The sequence below is a fragment of the Culex quinquefasciatus genome, chromosome 3, assembly GCF_015732765.1.
Source record: "Culex quinquefasciatus strain JHB chromosome 3, VPISU_Cqui_1.0_pri_paternal, whole genome shotgun sequence".
NCBI lineage: Eukaryota > Metazoa > Arthropoda > Insecta > Diptera > Culicidae > Culex > Culex quinquefasciatus.
This window is the reverse complement of record NC_051863.1, coordinates 15,120,344-15,143,902: the sequence shown is the minus strand read 5'-3', so window position 1 is coordinate 15,143,902 and position 23,559 is coordinate 15,120,344. Positions and strand designations below refer to the sequence as shown.

The 23,559-nt window shown below is 30.6% G+C and overlaps 2 protein-coding genes across 6 annotated transcripts; both read right to left on the bottom strand.

Moving 5' to 3' along the window:
- Window positions 1-11,887: 11,887 nt before the first annotated feature.
- LOC6053933 lies at window positions 11,888-13,733 on the bottom strand. Of its 5 annotated transcripts, none has more exons than XM_038266414.1 (3): window positions 13,590-13,733; window positions 12,535-13,507; window positions 11,888-12,482 (listed from the first exon to the last, which is right to left on the bottom strand). In XM_038266414.1, the coding sequence occupies exons 2-3, from the start codon at window positions 13,354-13,356 to the stop codon at window positions 12,039-12,041; spliced, it is 1,266 nt and encodes a 421-aa protein (XP_038122342.1). In that variant the 5' UTR covers window positions 13,357-13,507; window positions 13,590-13,733; the 3' UTR covers window positions 11,888-12,038. The 5 variants fall into 5 exon arrangements, with proteins under 5 accessions (XP_038122342.1, XP_038122344.1, XP_038122345.1 ...); XM_038266416.1 differs by having other exon boundaries at window positions 13,568-13,720; XM_038266417.1 differs by having other exon boundaries at window positions 12,535-13,427; window positions 13,590-13,705.
- Window positions 13,734-21,940: 8,207 nt separating this feature from the next.
- On the bottom strand, window positions 21,941-23,536 carry LOC6053931. The gene is made up of 2 exons (XM_001869899.2): window positions 22,523-23,536; window positions 21,941-22,463 (listed from the first exon to the last, which is right to left on the bottom strand). The coding sequence occupies exons 1-2, from the start codon at window positions 23,441-23,443 to the stop codon at window positions 21,996-21,998; spliced, it is 1,389 nt and encodes a 462-aa protein (XP_001869934.2). The 5' UTR covers window positions 23,444-23,536; the 3' UTR covers window positions 21,941-21,995.
- Between the last annotated feature and the right edge of the window lie 23 nt (window positions 23,537-23,559).

Genomic DNA, 23,559 nt, shown 5'->3' with positions numbered 1-23,559 from the left:
AAATTGATAAATTGATAAATTGATAAATTGATAAATTGATAAATTGATAAATTGATAAATTGATAAATTGATAAATTGATAAATTGATAAATTGATAAATTGATAAATTGATAAATTGATAAATTGATAAATTGATAAATTGATAAATTGATAAATTGATAAATTGATAAATTGATAAATTGATAAATTGATAAATTGATAAATTGATAAATTGATAAATTGATAAATTGATAAATTGATAAATTGATAAATTGATAAATTGATAAATTGATAAATTGATAAATTGATAAATTGATAAATTGATAAATTGATAAATTGATAAATTGATAAATTGATAAATTGATAAATTGATAAATTGATAAATTGATAAATTGATAAATTGATAAATTGATAAATTGATAAATTGATAAATTGATAAATTGATAAATTGATAAATTGATAAATTGATAAATTGATAAATTGATAAATTGATAAATTGATAAATTGATAAATTGATAAATTGATCAATTGATAAATTGATAAATTGATAAATTGATAAATTGATAAATTGATAAATTGATAAATTGATAAATTGATAAATTGATAAATTGATAAATTGATAAATTGATAAATTGATAAATTGATAAATTGATAAATTGATAAATTGATAAATTGATAAATTGATAAATTGATAAATTGATAAATTGATAAATTGATAAATTGATAAATTGATAAATTGATAAATTGATAAATTGATAAATTGATAAATTGATAAATTGATAAATTGATAAATTGATAAATTGATAAATTGATAAATTGATAAATTGATAAATTGATAAATTGATAAATTGATAAATTGATAAATTGATAAATTGATAAATTGATAAATTGATGAATTGATAAATTGATAAATTGATAAATTGATAAATTGATAAATTGATAAATTGATAAATTGATAAATTGATAAATTGATAAATTGATATATTGATAAATTGATAAATTGATAAATTGATAAATTGATAAATTGATAAATTGATAAATTGATAAATTGATAAATTGATAAATTGATAAATTGATAAATTGATAAATTGATAAATTGATAAATTGATAAATTGATAAATTGATAAATTGATAAATTGATAAATTGATAAATTGATAAATTGATAAATTGATAAATTGATAAATTGATAAATTGATAAATTGATAAATTGATAAATTGATAAATTGATAAATTGATAAATTGATAAATTGATAAATTGATAAATTGATAAATTGATAAATTGATAAATTGATAAATTGATAAATTGATAAATTGATAAATTGATAAATTGATAAATTGATAAATTGATAAATTGATAAATTGATAAATTGATAAATTGATAAATTGATAAATTGATAAATTGATAAATTGATAAATTGATAAATTGATAAATTGATAAATTGATAAATTGATAAATTGATAAATTGATAAATTGATAAATTGATAAATTGATAAATTGATAAATTGATAAATTGATAAATTGATAAATTGATAAATTGATAAATTGATAAATTGATAAATTGATAAATTGATAAATTGATAAATTGATAAATTGATAAATTGATAAATTGATAAATTGATAAATTGATAAATTGATAAATTGATAAATTGATAAATTGATAAATTGATAAATTGATAAATTGATAAATTGATAAATTGATAAATTGATAAATTGATAAATTGATAAATTGATAAATTGATAAATTGATAAATTGATAAATTGATAAATTGATAAATTGATAAATTGATAAATTGATAAATTGATAAATTGATAAATTGATAAATTGATAAATTGATAAATTGATAAATTGATAAATTGATAAATTGATAAATTGATAAATTGATAAATTGATAAATTGATAAATTGATAAATTGATAAATTGATAAATTGATAAATTGATAAATTGATAAATTGATAAATTGATAAATTGATAAATTGATAAATTGATAAATTGATAAATTGATAAATTGATAAATTGATAAATTGATAAATTGATAAATTGATAAATTGATAAATTGATAAATTGATAAATTGATAAATTGATAAATTGATAAATTGATAAATTGATAAATTGATAAATTGATAAATTGATAAATTGATAAATTGATAAATTGATAAATTGATAAATTGATAAATTGATAAATTGATAAATTGATAAATTGATAAATTGATAAATTGATAAATTGATAAATTGATAAATTGATAAATTGATAAATTGATAAATTGATAAATTGATAAATTGATAAATTGATAAATTGATAAATTGATAAATTGATAAATTGATAAATTGATAAATTGATAAATTGATAAATTGATAAATTGATAAATTGATAAATTGATAAATTGATAAATTGATAAATTGATAAATTGATAAATTGATAAATTGATAAATTGATAAATTGATAAATTGATAAATTGATAAATTGATAAATTGATAAATTGATAAATTGATAAATTGATAAATTGATAAATTGATAAATTGATAAATTGATAAATTGATAAATTGATAAATTGATAAATTGATAAATTGATAAATTGATAAATTGATAAATTGATAAATTGATAAATTGATAAATTGATAAATTGATAAATTGATAAATTGATAAATTGATAAATTGATAAATTGATAAATTGATAAATTGATAAATTGATAAATTGATAAATTGATAAATTGATAAATTGATAAATTGATAAATTGATAAATTGATAAATTGATAAATTGATAAATTGATAAATTGATAAATTGATAAATTGATAAATTGATAAATTGATAAATTGATAAATTGATAAATTGATAAATTGATAAATTGATAAATTGATAAATTGATAAATTGATAAATTGATAAATTGATAAATTGATAAATTGATAAATTGATAAATTGATAAATTGATAAATTGATAAATTGATAAATTGATAAATTGATAAATTGATAAATTGATAAATTGATAAATTGATAAATTGATAAATTGATAAATTGATAAATTGATAAATTGATAAATTGATAAATTGATAAATTGATAAATTGATAAATTGATAAATTGATAAATTGATAAATTGATAAATTGATAAATTGATAAATTGATAAATTGATAAATTGATAAATTGATAAATTGATAAATTGATAAATTGATAAATTGATAAATTGATAAATTGATAAATTGATAAATTGATAAATTGATAAATTGATAAATTGATAAATTGATAAATTGATAAATTGATAAATTGATAAATTGATAAATTGATAAATTGATAAATTGATAAATTGATAAATTGATAAATTGATAAATTGATAAATTGATAAATTGATAAATTGATAAATTGATAAATTGATAAATTGATAAATTGATAAATTGATAAATTGATAAATTGATAAATTGATAAATTGATAAATTGATAAATTGATAAATTGATAAATTGATAAATTGATAAATTGATAAATTGATAAATTGATAAATTGATAAATTGATAAATTGATAAATTGATAAATTGATAAATTGATAAATTGATAAATTGATAAATTGATAAATTGATAAATTGATAAATTGATAAATTGATAAATTGATAAATTGATAAATTGATAAATTGATAAATTGATAAATTGATAAATTGATAAATTGATAAATTGATAAATTGATAAATTGATAAATTGATAAATTGATAAATTGATAAATTGATAAATTGATAAATTGATAAATTGATAAATTGATAAATTGATAAATTGATAAATTGATAAATTGATAAATTGATAAATTGATAAATTGATAAATTGATAAATTGATAAATTGATAAATTGATTAAATTGATAAATTGATAAATTGATAAATTGATAAATTGATAAATTGATAAATTGATAAATTGATAAATTGATAAATTGATAAATTGATAAATTGATAAATTGATAAATTGATAAATTGATAAATTGATAAATTGATAAATTGATAAATTGATAAATTGATAAATTGATAAATTGATAAATTGATAAATTGATAAATTGATAAATTGATAAATTGATAAATTGATAAATTGATAAATTGATAAATTGATAAATTGATAAATTGATAAATTGATAAATTGATAAATTGATAAATTGATAAATTGATAAATTGATAAATTGATAAATTGATAAATTGATAAATTGATAAATTGATCAATTGATAAATTGATAAATTGATAAATTGATAAATTGATAAATTGATAAATTGATAAATTGATAAATTGATAAATTGATAAATTGATAAATTGATAAATTGATAAATTGATAAATTGATAAATTGATAAATTGATAAATTGATAAATTGATAAATTGATAAATTGATAAATTGATAAATTGATAAATTGATAAATTGATAAATTGATAAATTGATAAATTGATAAATTGATAAATTGATAAATTGATAAATTGATAAATTGATAAATTGATAAATTGATAAATTGATAAATTGATAAATTGATAAATTGATAAATTGATAAATTGATAAATTGATAAATTGATAAATTGATCAATTGATCAATTGATAAATTGATCAATTGATAAATTGATAAATTGATAAATTAATAAATTGATAAATTGATAAATTGATAAATTGATAAATTGATAAATTGATAAATTGATAAATTGATAAATTGATAAATTGATAAATTGATAAATTGATAAATTGATAAATTGATAAATTGATAAATTGATAAATTGATAAATTGATAAATTGATAAATTGATAAATTGATAAATTGATAAATTGATAAATTGATAAATTGATAAATTGATAAATTGATAAATTGATAAATTGATAAATTGATAAATTGATAAATTGATAAATTGATAAATTGATAAATTGATAAATTGATAAATTGATAAATTGATAAATTGATAAATTGATAAATTGATAAATTGATAAATTGATAAATTGATAAATTGATAAATTGATAAATTGATAAATTGATAAATTGATAAATTGATAAATTGATAAATTGATAAATTGATAAATTGATAAATTGATAAATTGATAAATTGATAAATTGATAAATTGATAAATTGATAAATTGATAAATTGATAAATTGATAAATTGATAAATTGATAAATTGATAAATTGATAAATTGATAAATTGATAAATTGATAAATTGATAAATTGATAAATTGATAAATTGATAAATTGATAAATTGATAAATTGATAAATTGATAAATTGATAAATTGATAAATTGATAAATTGATAAATTGATAAATTGATAAATTGATAAATTGATAAATTGATAAATTGATAAATTGATAAATTGATAAATTGATAAATTGATAAATTGATAAATTGATAAATTGATAAATTGATAAATTGATAAATTGATAAATTGATAAATTGATAAATTGATAAATTGATAAATTGATAAATTGATAAATTGATAAATTGATAAATTGATAAATTGATAAATTGATAAATTGATAAATTGATAAATTGATAAATTGATAAATTGATAAATTGATAAATTGATAAATTGATAAATTGATAAATTGATAAATTGATAAATTGATAAATTGATAAATTGATAAATTGATAAATTGATAAATTGATAAATTGATAAATTGATAAATTGATAAATTGATAAATTGATAAATTGATAAATTGATAAATTGATAAATTGATAAATTGATAAATTGATAAATTGATAAATTGATAAATTGATAAATTGATAAATTGATAAATTGATAAATTGATAAATTGATAAATTGATAAATTGATAAATTGATAAATTGATAAATTGATAAATTGATAAATTGATAAATTGATAAATTGATAAATTGATAAATTGATAAATTGATAAATTGATAAATTGATAAATTGATAAATTGATAAATTGATAAATTGATCAATTGATCAATTGATAAATTGATAAATTGATAAATTGATAAATTGATAAATTGATAAATTGATAAATTGATAAATTGATAAATTGATAAATTGATAAATTGATAAATTGATAAATTGATAAATTGATAAATTGATAAATTGATAAATTGATAAATTGATCAATTGATCAATTGATCAATTGATAAATTGATAAATTGATAAATTGATAAATTGATAAATTGATAAATTGATAAATTGATAAATTGATAAATTGATAAATTGATAAATTGATAAATTGATAAATTGATAAATTGATAAATTGATAAATTGATAAATTGATAAATTGATAAATTGATAAATTGATAAATTGATAAATTGATAAATTGATAAATTGATAAATTGATAAATTGATAAATTGATAAATTGATAAATTGATAAATTGATAAATTGATAAATTGATAAATTGATAAATTGATAAATTGATCAATTGATCAATTGATAAATTGATAAATTGATAAATTAATAAATTGATAAATTGATAAATTGATAAATTGATAAATTGATAAATTGATAAATTGATAAATTGATAAATTGATAAATTGATAAATTGATAAATTGATAAATTGATAAATTGATAAATTGATAAATTGATAAATTGATAAATTGATAAATTGATAAATTGATAAATTGATAAATTGATAAATTGATAAATTGATAAATTGATAAATTGATAAATTGATAAATTGATAAATTGATAAATTGATAAATTGATAAATTGATAAATTGATAAATTGATAAATTGATAAATTGATAAATTGATAAATTGATAAATTGATAAATTGATAAATTGATAAATTGATAAATTGATAAATTGATAAATTGATAAATTGATAAATTGATAAATTGATAAATTGATAAATTGATAAATTGATAAATTGATAAATTGATAAATTGATAAATTGATAAATTGATAAATTGATAAATTGATAAATTGATAAATTGATAAATTGATAAATTGATAAATTGATAAATTGATAAATTTATAAATTTATAAATTGATAAATTGATAAATTGATAAATTGATAAATTGATAAATTGATAAATTGATAAATTGATAAATTGATAAATTGATAAATTGATAAATTGATAAATTGATAAATTGATAAATTGATAAATTGATAAATTGATAAATTGATAAATTGATAAATTGATAAATTGATAAATTGATAAATTGATAAATTGATAAATTGATAAATTGATAAATTGATAAATTGATAAATTGATAAATTAATAAATTGATAAATTGATAAATTGATAAATTGATAAATTGATAAATTGATAAATTGATAAATTGATAAATTGATAAATTGATAAATTGATAAATTGATAAATTGATAAATTGATAAATTGATAAATTGATAAATTGATAAATTGATAAATTGATAAATTGATAAATTGATAAATTGATAAATTGATAAATTGATAAATTGATAAATTGATAAATTGATAAATTGATAAATTGATAAATTGATAAAAATTGATAAATTGATAAATTGATAAATTGATAAATTGATAAATTGATAAATTGATAAATTGATAAATTGATAAATTGATAAATTGATAAATTGATAAATTGATAAATTGATAAATTGATAAATTGATAAATTGATAAATTGATAAATTGATAAATTGATAAATTGATAAATTGATAAATTGATAAATTGATAAATTGATAAATTGATAAATTGATAAATTGATAAATTGATAAATTGATAAATTGATAAATTGATAAATTGATAAATTGATAAATTGATAAATTTATAAATTGATAAATTGATAAATTGATAAATTGATAAATTGATAAATTGATAAATTGATAAATTGATAAATTGATAAATTGATAAATTGATAAATTGATAAATTGATAAATTGATAAATTGATAAATTGATAAATTGATAAATTGATAAATTGATAAATTGATAAATTGATAAATTGATAAATTGATAAATTGATAAATTGATAAATTGATAAATTGATAAATTGATAAATTGATAAATTGATAAATTGATAAATTGATAAATTGATAAATTGATAAATTGATAAATTGATAAATTGATAAATTGATAAATTGATAAATTGATAAATTGATAAATTGATAAATTGATAAATTGATAAATTGATAAATTGATAAATTGATAAATTGATAAATTGATAAATTGATAAATTGATAAATTGATAAATTGATAAATTGATAAATTGATAAATTGATAAATTGATAAATTGATAAATTGATAAATTGATAAATTGATAAATTGATAAATTGATAAATTGATAAATTGATAAATTGATAAATTGATAAATTGATCAATTGATCAATTGATCAATTGATCAATTGATAAATTGATAAATTGATATATTGATAATTTGATAAATTGATAAATTGATAAATTGATAAATTGATAAATTGATAAATTGATAAATTGATAAATTGATAAATTGATAAATTGATAAATTGATAAATTGATAAATTGATAAATTGATAAATTGATAAATTGATAAATTGATAAATTGATAAATTGATAAATTGATAAATTGATAAATTGATAAATTGATAAATTGATAAATTGATAAATTGATAAATTGATAAATTGATAAATTGATAAATAATTGATAAATTGATAAATTGATAAATTGATAAATTGATAAATTGATAAAATGATAAAATAATTATAATTGGCATAATTCAATGTACAGTCCAGACTCGGTTATCCGAAGGCCTGGCAAAATTTATTCAATTCAATCTATCAATTTATCAATTTATCAATTTATCAATTCATCAATTTATCAATTTATCAATTTATCAATTTATCAATTTATCAATTTATCAATTTATCAATTTATCAATTTATCAATTTATCAATTTATCAATTTATCAATTTATCAATTTATCAATTTATCAATTTATCAATTTATCAATTCATCAATTTATCAATTTATCAATTTATCAATTTATCAATTTATCAATTTATCAATTTATCAATTTATCAATTTATCAATTTATCAATTTATCAATTTATCAATTTATCAATTTATCAATTTATCAATTTATCAATTTATCAATTTATCAATTTATCAATTTATCAATTTATCAATTTATCAATTTATCAATTTATCAATTTATCAATTTATCAATTTATCAATTTATCAATTTATCAATTTATCAATTTATCAATTTATCAATTTATCAATTTATCAATTTATCAATTTATCAATTTATCAATTTATCAATTTATCAATTTATCAATTTATCAATTTATCAATTTATCAATTTATCAATTTATCAATTTATCAATTTATCAATTTATCAATTTCAATTTATCAATTTATCAATTTATCAATTTATCAATTTATCAATTTATCAATTTATCAATTTATCAATTTATCAATTTATCAATTTATCAATTTATCAATTTATCAATTTATCAATTTATCAATTTATCAATTTATCAATTTATCAATTTGTCAATTTATCAATTTATCAATTTATCAATTTATCAATTTATCAATTTATCAATTTATCAATTTATCAATTTATCAATTTTTCAATTTATAAATTTATCAATTTATCAATTTATTATTTTATCAATATATCAATTTATCAATTTATCAATTTATGGTAGGAAACGGTTGTTATTTTTGTACGTTGGACTGTTCAAGTCAAAAGGAAATAGTTTGAAATACGACAAACATTGCTAAAAGGTTTACATCGAACATATTTTTTTTTATAAGCCAGCTTATGCTAAAAATGATTCTGAACGCAAAGGAATGCATTTTAAATTGATTTCAGCTGATTGCACATATATTTCTATCGAAATTTTGAAGTTTTTTGAAATGTCTTTTGCCCCCTGATATTTCGAGTAGATTTCGAAGGGATGGGAGTGACAAAACTATGAAAAAGATTTTTAGTAGCCTTATGTTAAACGTCGCATGACCATATCATTGCAGTAAAATCATGGAATATGTGCGAATCGTTACCAGATTTTTGAAACAGTACAACAAAATCGGTTCAAATTATTCGCGAAAACAGGTCGCATTACTTGGATTGCTATAAAATATAAAATTGGTCCTTACCGGTACCGGTAATTTTATCTGCTTCAACCATATTGGTTCAATTTCATTACCGTCATCAGGGGTGACATTGGGTCTGGGGATTGGGATTGGGTCATACAAAAATGCTGATATTTGTATGACCCAATCTCACCCCCAGACCCATTGTCACCCCTGATGACGGTACCAATATAATGATGAGATTATTTGAAAATGTTCGACACGTCGCACTACATGGTTTGTTGTAAAAACACGGAATCGGTTTAAACCGGTACCGGTTGTTTGAACCGGTTTCACTGAATCGGTTCATATTCAGTACCAATAGATTGTAGAGATTATTTGAAAATAGTTGACACGTCGCACTACATGGTTTGCTGTAAAAACACGGAATCGATTCAAACTGGTACCGGTTATATGAACCGGTTCAACTGAATCGGTTCAAAATTATCACGAAAAGATTGTTGAGATTATTTGAAGAGTTTTGACACGTCGCAAGGCATGATTTGCAGTAAAAACACTGAATCGGTTCAGACCGGTACCAGTTATTTGAACCGGTTCAACTGAATCGGTTCAAATTTATCACGAAAAGATTGTTGAGCTAATTTGAAGAGTTTTGACACGTCGCATGACATGGTTAGTGATACAACCCCGGAATCGGTTCAGACCGGTACCGGTTATTTGAACCGGTTCAACTGAATCGGTTCAAATTTATCACGACAAGATTGTTGAGCTAATTTGAAGAGTTTTGACACGTCGCATGACATGGTTAGTGATACAACCCCGGAATCGGTTCAACCGGTACCGGTTATTTGAACCGGTTCAACCGAATCAGGTTGAATTGCTCATATATCGATTCCTTGAATAATTTCATGAATTTTGATATGTCGCATGACCATATTTCTTCAAAATTTGGCTTTATAGTTCAAATGAATATTACTTTTGTAAAAATAGTTACGATAACTATTTTTTAAAAATTGTTAAAATATTTTTAACATGTTTTAAATATTTTTCCCTTAAAGTAGAGATTCTCCCCTTTCCAAAAACCTATATAAGTTGGTATTTTGGGTTATTTTACGATGTGCTCTGAGCCCTTGAATTCCATGTAACGCTGTTTTTTTTCCTTTGGCCCCTCCCCCCGGGGACCCGCCCCCCTAAACCACCATATTAAATATTTTTATCTTAAAGTTGATTAATTTTCAAATCCAATGGTATATATGAAGTTGATATTTCATGTAATTTTCACCAAGTTACAGCTTTTTGAAAATCCATGTAACGCTAAAATGGGGCTTAGTAACTTGACTGTTAATCACTCGATTTCAGTTGAAAACGCCTTTTATGAGCTGTTATTGAACGTCAAAGTTATGATATGGCAACATTAGAGGCAAGATTTAATTTACAGGTTTCGCTTTACGAGCGGAAGATCGTGGTTTCAAACCCACATTGCTTGGCACATCCTTTCCCCTGTACTCTTCACATGTATAAGGACCAACTGTTCTCTGTATAATTGCCCTACAGAGCTCCACGGCCCGATCGCAAAAAGTGCTTTGAAGGGACGAGTTTTCCAGAAACCAGAACTTAAGGGCTAGCTGGGTATAAGTAAACGTAAAATGTGCACTTCGGTTCTAGCGATACATTTGGACAGTACAGAGTGGAAAAGGCAGAGCCAAAGAGGATTGAAAAAACATTCAAACCTCTTCGGCGGCGAAGTTACGGCAGTGGATCGCTCGACACACTTGCTCAACAATAGCGTGTGTGCGTGTCCCATCTGCCTAATAACAGAAAAAAGCCTTTGTGATTCTATAAATAGAATTGCAAGTCCGCAATAGATCTAATTCCTGGTCGCAGTGGATAGTGGCATCGAACAAAAAAAAAAAAAAGATTTAATTAGTTTCTTCATTTAGGAACTCGTTGCATAAGCTAGGTTTTGATAGTTTTATTTTGATAGTTTCTTACTTTGAACTATTACACAATGGAGATTGTACATTTTCACTGATTTAACTTTTTTCACATCTTAATTTAATTAATATTGAAATCATTTTTGTATTTGATTCAGAACGAACAAGACAATTCTACACATACCCATACGCCGCCAAATCCCTCAAAGCTTCCCCCATTCGCTTCCGGTACCTGCCATCCGACTTGCCCACCATAAACGACACATCCACCTCCTTGCTCTCCACCATCTTTTCCGCATGCTCGTTCATGTCGGGCAAGTCCGCGTTTTCAACGCACAACATCGGCACCATAAAGACCGCCATCATTAGGCCGAACTTGCCGTGCCGCTTGAGTTGGTTTAAAAGTTCCTCGTACGGAAACTGCCGGCTGGCATCACCGCCGAGCTTTTCAAGGTGTTCCGACAGGGAGGTGTGGTAGAGTTGGAGGATTTCTTCGTAGTGCTTGTGGCGGAAGTCGCCGTCGGTGCAGCAGAAGATGAAGTAGAGCAGGTCCAGGGCTGGGGAAACGTAACGGGAGACTTGCCAGTCGAGGACGGCGATCTTCGATGGGGTTGAGTTCTGGAAGAGATATTTGGGTGAAGAGTTGGCTTTTGAAGGTTGTAGGGCTTACCTCGTATTTGAAGATCGTGTTGTTGATCCAGCAGTCTCCGTGGTTGAGAACTGCGTACGGTTCGCAGTTCTTTGGGTCTACCAGACCTTGCAAGTCGTCGAACATGGTGTCTTTGCTCTGCAGCAGAGTCTGGCGTAGCTTGTCTTCTTCGGGGGCCAGGACTCCAATCGCTCGATCCAGTGACATGTGCAGCATCACCGTGAACATTTCGTTCGATCTCATCATGGTGCAGATCGGATCGGGTACCTTGAACTGCTCAAACTGCTCCGGACGTTGCTCCTTCATGACGAACGAAACGGCGTGCAGCCGTCCCAGCTGAACCATCAACAGCCTGACGTGCTCGTAGTCCACCGGAACCGTCTTGTTCCACATCCGGTAACCCTGGAGACGCAAGTCGTCCATCAAGATGACCGATTCTTCCCTCGTTTTCTCATAGTAAGACAGATAACAGTTGGGAGCGCTGAAGAACCCATCCTCCTCCCGCACGCCCTTCTCCCGCTGAAACGCGTAAATCGCCGGCAACAGCTTTGAGTAAACATCCACCTCCCGCTCGAAGATCGCCATCGAATCGAACTGCCGTCGGCGGGCCTCGCTGATCGGTGGCACCTTGCACAGCAGGGCCCACTCGCGGGACTGCTCCGTAACGCGAACTCGGAACATGTCCGCGGAGAATCCGTCGCCCTTGTCGGATCCCACCTGGAAGTCGACCCGGAACTGACCCGCCGTGAAACCGTTTTCGACGGCAATCCGGCCAACGGCGTCGTGGATGTACTGGGGAAGGACCAAGTCTTGTTGGGGAGAGGAGGAAGGTTCGGCTTCCATTTTTGCTGGACGACGTTGTCGGTGATACTGAAATGGCACTTCTACCGGCAGAACCCGTATTCAAATAGTACCTGCTTGAGATAAGATGGGTGTGACTAGGTAATTTTTGCTTGACTTGGATGTATCGATTGGTGTTGTTGTAGCTTTGCTTCTGGAATTCGAGTCTTCAATTAGTTGAATAAACAATAGCTTTGAGTGGTACTAAACCAACGTAAATTGCGAGAGTATCTAACCTGTTGACCACCGCGGATTGTTGATGAATACTAACTTGACACTGGAGAACGAACACACAAAACTAACAGCTTTCTGACGATTTACAAGTGTGTGAGATCGGATGAATGAAGTCACCACGCCACGTTCACCAAGAGGTGTTTTTATTTTTAGTACGTATTCTATGCACAGCTAGCTAGCACCAACGCGGAGCTATTTTGTTTAGTATTAGTTGCTTGCGGTCAGGGGATAATTTTCGCTGATGTGAGTATACTTCACGTTGGAACATTGTCATCCTCTTGATTTGATAATTTTACATAATATAGATTTTTGTAATTCCATTTTGAAAAAAAACTAATTTTAACTAACCATAAAAGTTCATCTTCTAATAATTTTGTAATTTAACAATTCAAGAATAAAAAATAGTTTTTTTTGAACTACCTGTTCATAAAAAAACTAAATTTTAAATTCTCAATATTCAAAAATAAGATTAAATAGTTTTCACAATTCCAGGATTAGAAAAACATTTGGGTAATTCTCTACCAACTCACACGAAATCGGGAAAAGTTGCCCCGACCCCTCTTCGATTTGCGTGAAACTTTGTCCTAAGGGGTAACTTTTGTCCCTGATCACGAATCCGAGGTTCGTTTTTTGATATCTCGTGACGGAGGGGCGGTACGACCCCTTCCATTTTTGAACATGCGAAAAAATAGGTGTTTTTCAATAATTTGCAGCCTGAAACGGTGATGAGATTGAAATTTGGTGTAAAAGGGACTTTTATGTAAAATTAGACGCCTGATTTGATGGCGTACTCAGAATTCCGAAAAAAACGTATTTTTCATCGAAAAAACACTAAAAAAGTTTTAAAAATTCTCTCATTTTCCGTTACTTGATGTAAAAAAAATTGGAACATGTCATTTTATGGGAAATTCAATGTACTTTTACATTGAATTTCCCATAAAATGACATGTTCCAATATTTTTTACATCGAAGTAACTGAGTACGCCATCAAATCAGGTCTAATTTTAATAGTACCCCAATTTTCAATTCAATTTCAGGCTCAAATTTTGCACTGTTTCGCATGTTCAAAATCATGCCCTCCGTCACGAGATATCAAAAACGGACCTCGGATTCGTGATCGGGACAAAACAAAGTTTCACGCATTACTCCCGTAGAATTAATTTTTAATATTTTAATCCTTGACATTCTTGTAATTTTTAAGAAAAAAAAATCATTATGGGTAATTCTCTACGAACTCACACAAAATCGGTGAACTTCGTTGGATTAATGTACGACCCGTGTGGAAAAAATAACTTTTTGCAACATGTTGCATAAACTACTATTTCGATACACTTTTGAAGTTTTACACTACTGATCCCTTATTTAATTCAAATGCACGGCTAGAACTAAAACTAACAAAAATATTCAAAAAAAATTATAGTATTTTTTTTTTAAAGGTCCAATAAACCAAATTATCAGTTTTTGCTTTTTGGGTGTTTTTCAATACCCCTGACTCAAGATGGTTTCAAAAACACTAAAAAAGCAAAAACTGGAAATTTGGCTTATTGGACCTTTAAAAAAAAACTCCAGATATGTATTTCAAAACAAAAAAAAACTCATGACCCACGTTAAACCACAAACTAATAATATTTGAATTCAAAAAACAACATAAAAGTTCATCTTCAAATTATTATTTTATTATTTAACTATTATTGAATAGTTAAATAATAAAATAATAATTTGAAGATGTATTGACCCAAAAAAAATCATAAGAAGTTCAGTAAATCTAAAATAAAAAAAATAAGTTTTTCAACATAACAAAATATAAGAAAACATTTCATAATTCCAAAATTTAAAAAAATATATTTTGAAATGTTTTTATTAAAATTTCGAAATTTTGAAATCCTTAAATTTTTTGAAAAGATTAATTCATTTTTTAATTTAAATTTTTATTTTTTGATTTGGCTCAAAATTTGTGTGGGCCTTTGCTATGACCAAAGAAGCCTTTTAAAGTAATATTCTGATAGAGTTGGTATCTTCGAGGAACATTCAAAACAAAAAATTCTGCCGACTTTTAAATCAACTTTATTTCACAAAAAAAAAAACAATTTCTAAAGATCAATATTTCGATGCCTCTGCATTAGAAAGTGTGTACATGTGTGGATGAGACTTGAGAAATTTCTATTGTATCTTTTTATTCGCTGAATTTCAGAACCTTTTAAAAAATCATTATGGAACCAATCAAATCATAACTATTCCAAAAAATCGAACAATGGGAAATTTCTTTCGTTCTGCACTTTATCAAATAATCTTTGAAATTCTGTAAAGTCAAAAATTTGGTCTGACTAAAATTTTATTTTTTTTCTCAAAAACTAAATTTTGCCTGTCCCTGTCACTGATTAAAAATCATAAAAATTGTAAAAAAATGATTTTGGGTTTTTTCATTGTAAAAAATAGTAATTTAAATATCGGCAAATGAAATTCCATTTAGATATTTTTTCTAAAAAGTCCTTATCAATACCTATAACTTTACTGAAGACACCAAATCGATCAGAAAATTCCTTCAGATATTTGAAAACTTACGGACCATTTTTGTAAGGACAGCTGCCAAAATTGTATGGAGACTTGTATGGGTGAACCAATGACACAACTTGATTTCTTTGGTCATAGGAAAGTTCGAACCAAATCAAAAAAATCTTTAGAAGAAATGTCGTAATCTGCAGATTTCGTAGAGTTTAAAAATTCAAGAATTAAAAAATAGCATTATTCTAAATTCTGAACATTACAATTAAAAAAAATAACAACTCAAGAATTCAAAAAATCATTTATTTTGTAATTTAGAAACTTAAAAAACACTAAAATTTTAATTTTGAAACATATAAGAATAAAAGATTTATTTATTTTCAAAATTCCAAATTAAAAAAAAACATATTTTTTATCTTTTTATATTTAAAAAATTAAAATTTTTAAAATCCTTAAATTCTTATAATTTTCATAAACAAATTTTTTTAAAGATTGATTTTTTTATTTTTATAATTATTGTAATGCTGAAATTTGCACATTTTTTTGAATTACTGATTTTTTAAAGGAGGATTTTTAAATTTTGAAATTTAAAATATATTTATAAATATATTTAAATCTTTACAATTTCTGTAATTTATGAACAAAAGTATATTCTCAATTTGGCCGTTGCAAATATTTTTCAAAAATCATAAACTTCAAAAAATATTGGCAACGGCCTTTTTAAAAAGTTCTACATTTTTGGAATTTTTTTAATATATAATATATTGATTTTTGTATTTTAAAATACATAATTAGGAAACAATAATAAAAAATGAGTTAAATATTTTTCATCTTAGTTCAAAAATAATATTTTTCATTAATGTTTTGTGTTTTTTTCAAACCGCTCTCGAAAATTTCCGGACAAAATGAAGGGGGGGACCCAAAACATGTACACATTTTTGAAAAATCAACCTTCGTTAGCATTGCGTTTCAAAATATTCTTATTTGTTAACTATATTTTATGTATGAGTTCTAAATTTTAGCAAGCTTTGGATTTTAAGACAACAAAATTTAAGTATTAGAGGGAAACCGAGATAAACATACATAGTTTGGTAGAAAAGCTTTAAGAATAAAATACGTATCTAAAAAGTTACTTCCAGTTCTATTTTTTCTCATTTCCTAAATAATTAATCATTTACAGAACATTAAGTAGGAAAATAAAATCTTCTAGCGGGTTAGCGGATTGCATACTGGATTTCGTCATGTATGTGTACCCAATCTGATCTTTCACGATTGGTTAAGTAATGCCCGAGAATCAGCAAGTTGAAGATACCGTTACAACTTTTTTAAGGGGTTGGGAGTTTGAATGTTAAGAGGATAAGGGAAATTCTCCATTGTATTTTTTTTTATTGCAAGCATCATAGTCTACGCTATTTATATAAACAGATAATCATCTAAACCCCCCCTCTTAAATGTACCCAAACGCGGCCACATCCCGCAGCACCTCGCCCATCCGCTTCCGGTACCGCCGCTCCGTCTCGTCCGTCTTGACCTCCAGCGTCATGGTGCGCGTTTCCTCGAACCGCTCCGCCAGCTGCTCCATGTCGGGCAGATCGCGACTCTCGCTGACCAGCATCGGCGTCAGACACGCCGCCATCAGCAGCCCAAACCGGCCGTGCTGGCCCAGCTGACGGAGGAGGACTGGGTACGGGAACTGGCGGGCCGGATCACCGCCGAGCTTTTGGAGTAGTTGGGACAGCGATTGGTGGTACGTCCGGATCATGTCGTCGTAGTGCTTGCTGCGGAACTCGCCGTCGGTGCAGCAGAAGATGAAGTAGAGCAGGTCCAGGACTGGGGATACGTAACGGCAGATCTGCCAGTCGAGCAGGACTATGTCGGAGGGGGTGCCGTTCTGAAAGTTTGAGGAAGCATTGGGAAGATGGGTTTTGGAGGTAGTATTTGAGCAATTACCTTGTACGAGAAGATCATGTTGTTGATCCAACAGTCACCGTGACCAAGAACCGCGTACGGCTCGCAGAGTGCTGGATTCATGAGGTCTTTCAATTTCAATTTTTCAATTCAGTTTTTATTAAGTAAATAATCAATTCACAATTTTCTTTACAATTAAACCTAATAGAGATTTGGAGGTCCTTTCAGCTATGTGTTGATAAATTTGTCTTTTGACACAATTGGTTATTCTAAAGGCTAATCACAAGTAGGAAAAAGTTCAAGAAAAAAAAACCTACAAAATTGCTATAGAAAGGGGATAGTTAGAGGAAAACTTAAATCTAGATCACAGTATGATTTTGTCTGTTGACGCCGAAGAGCAGCGCTGCACGAGGCAGCTTATCCGTTGTATACGTATTTGATCATGAGCTCTCCCAGAGCCATGAACTGTTCTGCCTTGTTCCGGCAGGCACGAAAACGAGTTAACATTTCCCCGCGAGCGAAAAAACTCTGGCAGAGTGAATAGGTCATCTCCGGACACAGCTGCTTGTTCCGGAACTGTACCGCTCGCCGCGGTCACGCTTGCGTAGGAACCTCCCCAGCCGGGAGGAATCGCTGGAGTAATCCGATCTGCCGCGCCTTGTCCAGCTACAGGAACGGTTGGGCTTAATCTTGAGGCGGCCGGGTCGCTGGAAGCTTCTTTTTCTTCTTAGCCTGCTCCTCGAGGTATGCTTTACGCGCGGCACAGCCGCGGAAGTTCGCTGTATGGTTGCCATCGCAGTTCGCGCACTTGACACGCGACCGGTGCTGCTGAGCGTCGCTTTCACTCAGCCTCGCTTTCTGGGGAAGTTTGCACTTCTCCGTGAAATACATTTCACCGCACTTAACGCAGCGCGGCGGGAGGTTGCAATTTCTTGAGCCGTGGCCGAATTTTTGGCAACGGTGGCATTGAGCTGCGTCTGTCGAATTCTTTGAGAAATACCTCCAAGTCACCCAGAAACCGTCCAACGTTTTTTTCCGTCGGAGATCCTGGAGCTTGACGGTTCCACGATCGAAGTAGAGTAGGTACAGCACGTGAGTACCCGTGACGGTAGTCGTTCTTGAGAGCACCTTGATGTCCCGGGGGTGAACGTTAACGTCGGCAAGGTGCCCAGCCAGGTCCTCCACTGGCCGGTCCGTGTACCCTTGCAGGACTATTTTAACCGGCACTGTTTCAGCCGGATCGAATGTGAAGTATTTCACGTTGTGTGTTTTGAGGACCATCAACACTTTATCGTAGTTCGCTCTTAACAACGTGATCACTTGCACATTCTTCTTACCGATCTTCAAACAGTAGGTTTGACCTCCAGTAGCTCGTCCACATGATCGGCTAGTGTGTCGACGACAAATATCGGCGGAGGTCTTCTTTCCTTCGCCGCAGTTTTGCTGGTTTCTCCTTTCTTCGACCCGCGTGCAGGGTCGTCATCGTCGCCGCTACTGCTGGTGCTGCAGTCGTCTTCATTGTCCTCATCGTCACCACTCAGCGGCTCGAACTCGTTGCGTGTGGGGACGGGGGTGACGGAGGAGACGCCGGAGGCCTGCCGGCCTGCCTTAGCTGTCTTCACACGTAGCTGGTACGGGCTGCGATAGTGTGGATGCAGCTTTGTTTTGTCAATGCCTTCCAACGCTGTCGCCGCGGTGGAAGGCTTGATTTGACTATTGGCCGGATTATTTTTAGTAATCCGGCCAGGAGACGGGTTCCGCGAGGTCCCCGGTGCTGCATTCGAGTTGCCATGCCTAGCGCCACGCTTGGGCATCTCCGGGCGGCAAGTTCGCGATTAAATACTTCACCCGCGGCGTGAAAAAATCGAAATTTTAACGGAGCACTAAAATTGTGTTGTGGCTGGCTCCAACGTAGGTAGCCCGATGATGAGGTCTTTCAAGTCTTTGAATAGGGTGCTTTTGAACGCGAGCAACTTTGGCAGCAGCTTGTCCTCTGGATTCAGCAATCCAATGGCACGTTCAAACGACGTTTGGATCATTCCCATAACTGGTTCATTTCCGTCGACCATCATTGAAAACGGATCGGAAACCTTAAAGGGTTCGAATATCTCAGGACGTTGATCCTTCATGGCGAACGATACGGCGTGCAGTCTTCCCAGCTGAACCATCAGCAGCTTAACGTGCTCGTAGTCCACCGGTATCATCTTGTTCCACATCCGGTAACCTCGGAGACGCAGGTCTTCCATCAAGATTGCCGTCTCCTCCTTCTCGGCTTCGAAGTACGCCAAGTAGCACTTGGGTACGTTGAAGAATCCTTCCCCAAGTTCTTCCGTAACGCCCCGCTCTCGCTGAAACTCGAAGATAGCTGGTAAGAACTTCGAGTACGCATCGAACTCTCGTTCGTATATGATCGTTGCGCCAAAGTGCTGTCTGCGGGCTTCGTTCACTGGAGGTGTTGTATGCTCTGCAACTCTTTGCCGCTGATTCAACGGCAATGGCTGCAGATTTGGAACCACTCGAGTAGATCCTGCTCCTGGTGACGCCAAAGCAGGAAAATCCACGTCCGTGTATGCTGGTGGTGTTTTGCGACGATTTGGTTGGTGCCTCGTCGTCGCTTGCTGCCGAATTTTTACAAACTCAGCAGGTTTTGGGCAGCTTCGATTCTTGGTAGAATGGTCGCCGCCGCAATTGAAGCATTTCGCTTCGATGTTCTCGTTGATTGTGTTGCACGCTTGAGTTTTGTGCTCACCTCCGCAGGTTGCACAACGACTCTTGATGAAACAGTTCCTTCCACCATGTCCAAACTGCAAGCAATTCGAACACTGTGTCACGTCACGGTGCACTGGACGATAACGTTCCCAAGTCACGATGATGTTGAAAATTGCCCGAACTGCTTTCAGCTCAGACGGCGTTGTCGATCCTCTCTCGAGATGAACCAGATACAGTTGATCACGATACTTGATGTCCTTGTTGTGTCTCGTCATCTTGAAGACTTCGATCACGTTCAACTTCAGAGTTTTGAGCTCTTCTTTCAGCACACTCACATCCATGTCGTACAGGCCTCGGAGGACCTGTTTCATGGGGCGTTTACCTGGATCGTCATGGCTGTAGTATTCAATCTTTGTGTTGTTCAGGAAATCCCGAACGTAGTTGTAATCCTTTCTGGTAGGTAGCAGAATTTTGAGTCCATCAGCACACAAGCGAATGGAAGCTCGTAAAGCACCAGATTTGATAAACCCGGTCAGCCACTTTCGCACCGAATCCGATGACAATGTTTTCACAAAAATGGGTGGCAACTTCTCCCGTCGTTCAAATTCTTCCTTCTCGCTCACGTCCACAGGGAGGGTAGCGAACTGGTTTCCAGACGAATTTTGAGCGTCCTTGCTCAAACTGCCTGGCTTTGCAGGTAGCGCTTCGGCATTCTTTAGCTTCTTCAAATCTGCCGATCCTGCTGGTGAGGACCGCCTCTTTTTCTTGCCCTGAGGCATTTTTGCACTTTTTAAGCACTTTTCAGGAGCTAAAATCCAGGAGTACCTCACTGAATGATGGTCCACAAAGGAATGAACGGCCATCCTCGGTTATCCGGGCACGGAACATATCTGCAGCGAAACCATCACCCTTTCCGGAACCGACTTCGAAGCTGATTTTGAACTGACCAGGAGTGAATCCCTGCTCGGGGGCTATCCGAGCTACCGCATCGTGAATGTACTGCGGTAGGTTTTCCAGAGACGGTGCCATAGCTGCGTCTTTTTTGATCACTCAAGGTAGACTGTACCGATGATAGCGTGAAGGTGAATGGTCTTACTGTTACGTTGGATCTCTTATCTAATCGAATGTTTCGGTAGTGGTGAGAAGCGATTTTTGTTATACCATATATAGAAATCTTCAACCTGTTGTCCGTCATAGCTGGTTAGTCATTCTTTCAAGAGATACAAGCAAGTAGTTCGTGCGTCAAACCCTGACCTTTATTTCCAACAAATATCAACAAATAATCTTACTCAGATGTAACCAAACCTGGCCAAATCCCGCAGCACGTCGCCCATCCGCTTGCGGTACTTGTCCTCCGACTTGGTCATCATCTGCATCCACTCGTTGTCCAGTTCTTCCATTCCGCCGCTCTCCTTGGTCTCCTTGTACTTTTCCGCCTGCGCGTCCATGTCCGGCAGGTCCGCGTTGTCCACGCACAGCATCGGCACCATGAAGATCGCCATGAACAGGCCGAACTTGCCGTGCTGCTTGAGCTGGCGCAGCAGTGCCGTGTACGGGAATTGGCGGGTCGGGTCACCGCCCAGCTTCTCCAGTAGCTCCGTCAGCGACCGGTGGTACAGCCGGATCATCTCGTCGTAATGCTTGCGGCGGAACTCGCCGTCGGTGCAGCCGAAGATAAAGTAGAGCAGGTCCAGGGCCGGGGATACGTACCGGCAGATCTGCCAGTCGAGCAGGACGATCTCCGTGGGGACTCCGTTCTGAAAGGTTGGGATTCGTTGGACGGGGACTGGAGTATGAGATTTGGTGGATACTATACCTTGTACGAGTAGATGAAGTTGTTGACCCAGCAATCGCCATGTCCGAGAATGGCGTACGGTTCACACTGAGCTGGACTGGTAAGATTCTTCAAATCATCAAACATGCTGTCCTTCGCTTTCAGCAGCTTCTGACGAAGTTTCTCCTCCTCCGGCTGAAGCAGACCTATCGCGCGATCCATGGACATGTTCATCATACCAACGAACACTGCACCGGATTCACCCTCTAGCATCATGCGTGTCATCGGATCCGGAAGCTTGAACTGCTCAAAAACTTCAGGACGTTGATCCTTCATGGCGAACGACACGGCATGCAGTCTTCCCAGCTGAACCATCAACAGCCTGGCGTGCTCGTAGTTCACCGGTATCATCTTGTTCCACATCCGGTAACCTCGAAGTCGCAGATCGTCCATCAAGATCGCGGACTCCTCCTTCGGACCGTCCCAGTACGACAGGTAGCACTTGGGAGCGTTGAAGAATCCGACATCCAACTCCTCCGTGACGCCCTTCTCCCGCTGGAACTCGTACATCGCCGGTAGCAACTTGGAGTACGCTTCCACCTCGCGTTCGAAGATCACCATCGAACCAAACTGCTGCCTCCGCGCCTCGTTGATCGGCGGGATCTTGCACAGCACCACCAACTCCCGTGCACCCTCGGTAATCCGAGCGCGGAACATCTCCCCCACGAATCCGTCCCCCTTGCCGGAACCTACCTCAAAGTCTATCTTGAACTGACCTGGGGTAAATCCCTGCTCCGGCGCAATCCGAGCCACGGCATCGTGCATGTACTGGGGAAGCTCCTTCGTGCCGGACTCTACCACTGGTACCGCTGATGTAGCAGCTACCTTAACCTCTTCCTGTCTCGGTTCCGCAGGAACCGCTTCAACTTCCTCGCCAACCGATACCGGAGCTTCCTCACCCATCGTGCTGATTCGTCAAAACTCGTCAAGTTACTGACGGGGTCACGGCGCAGCTTGCGTCAACGGCCTACAAATTGGATTATTACGTGCTTATCTAATCGAACACCCGTTGTGCTTTT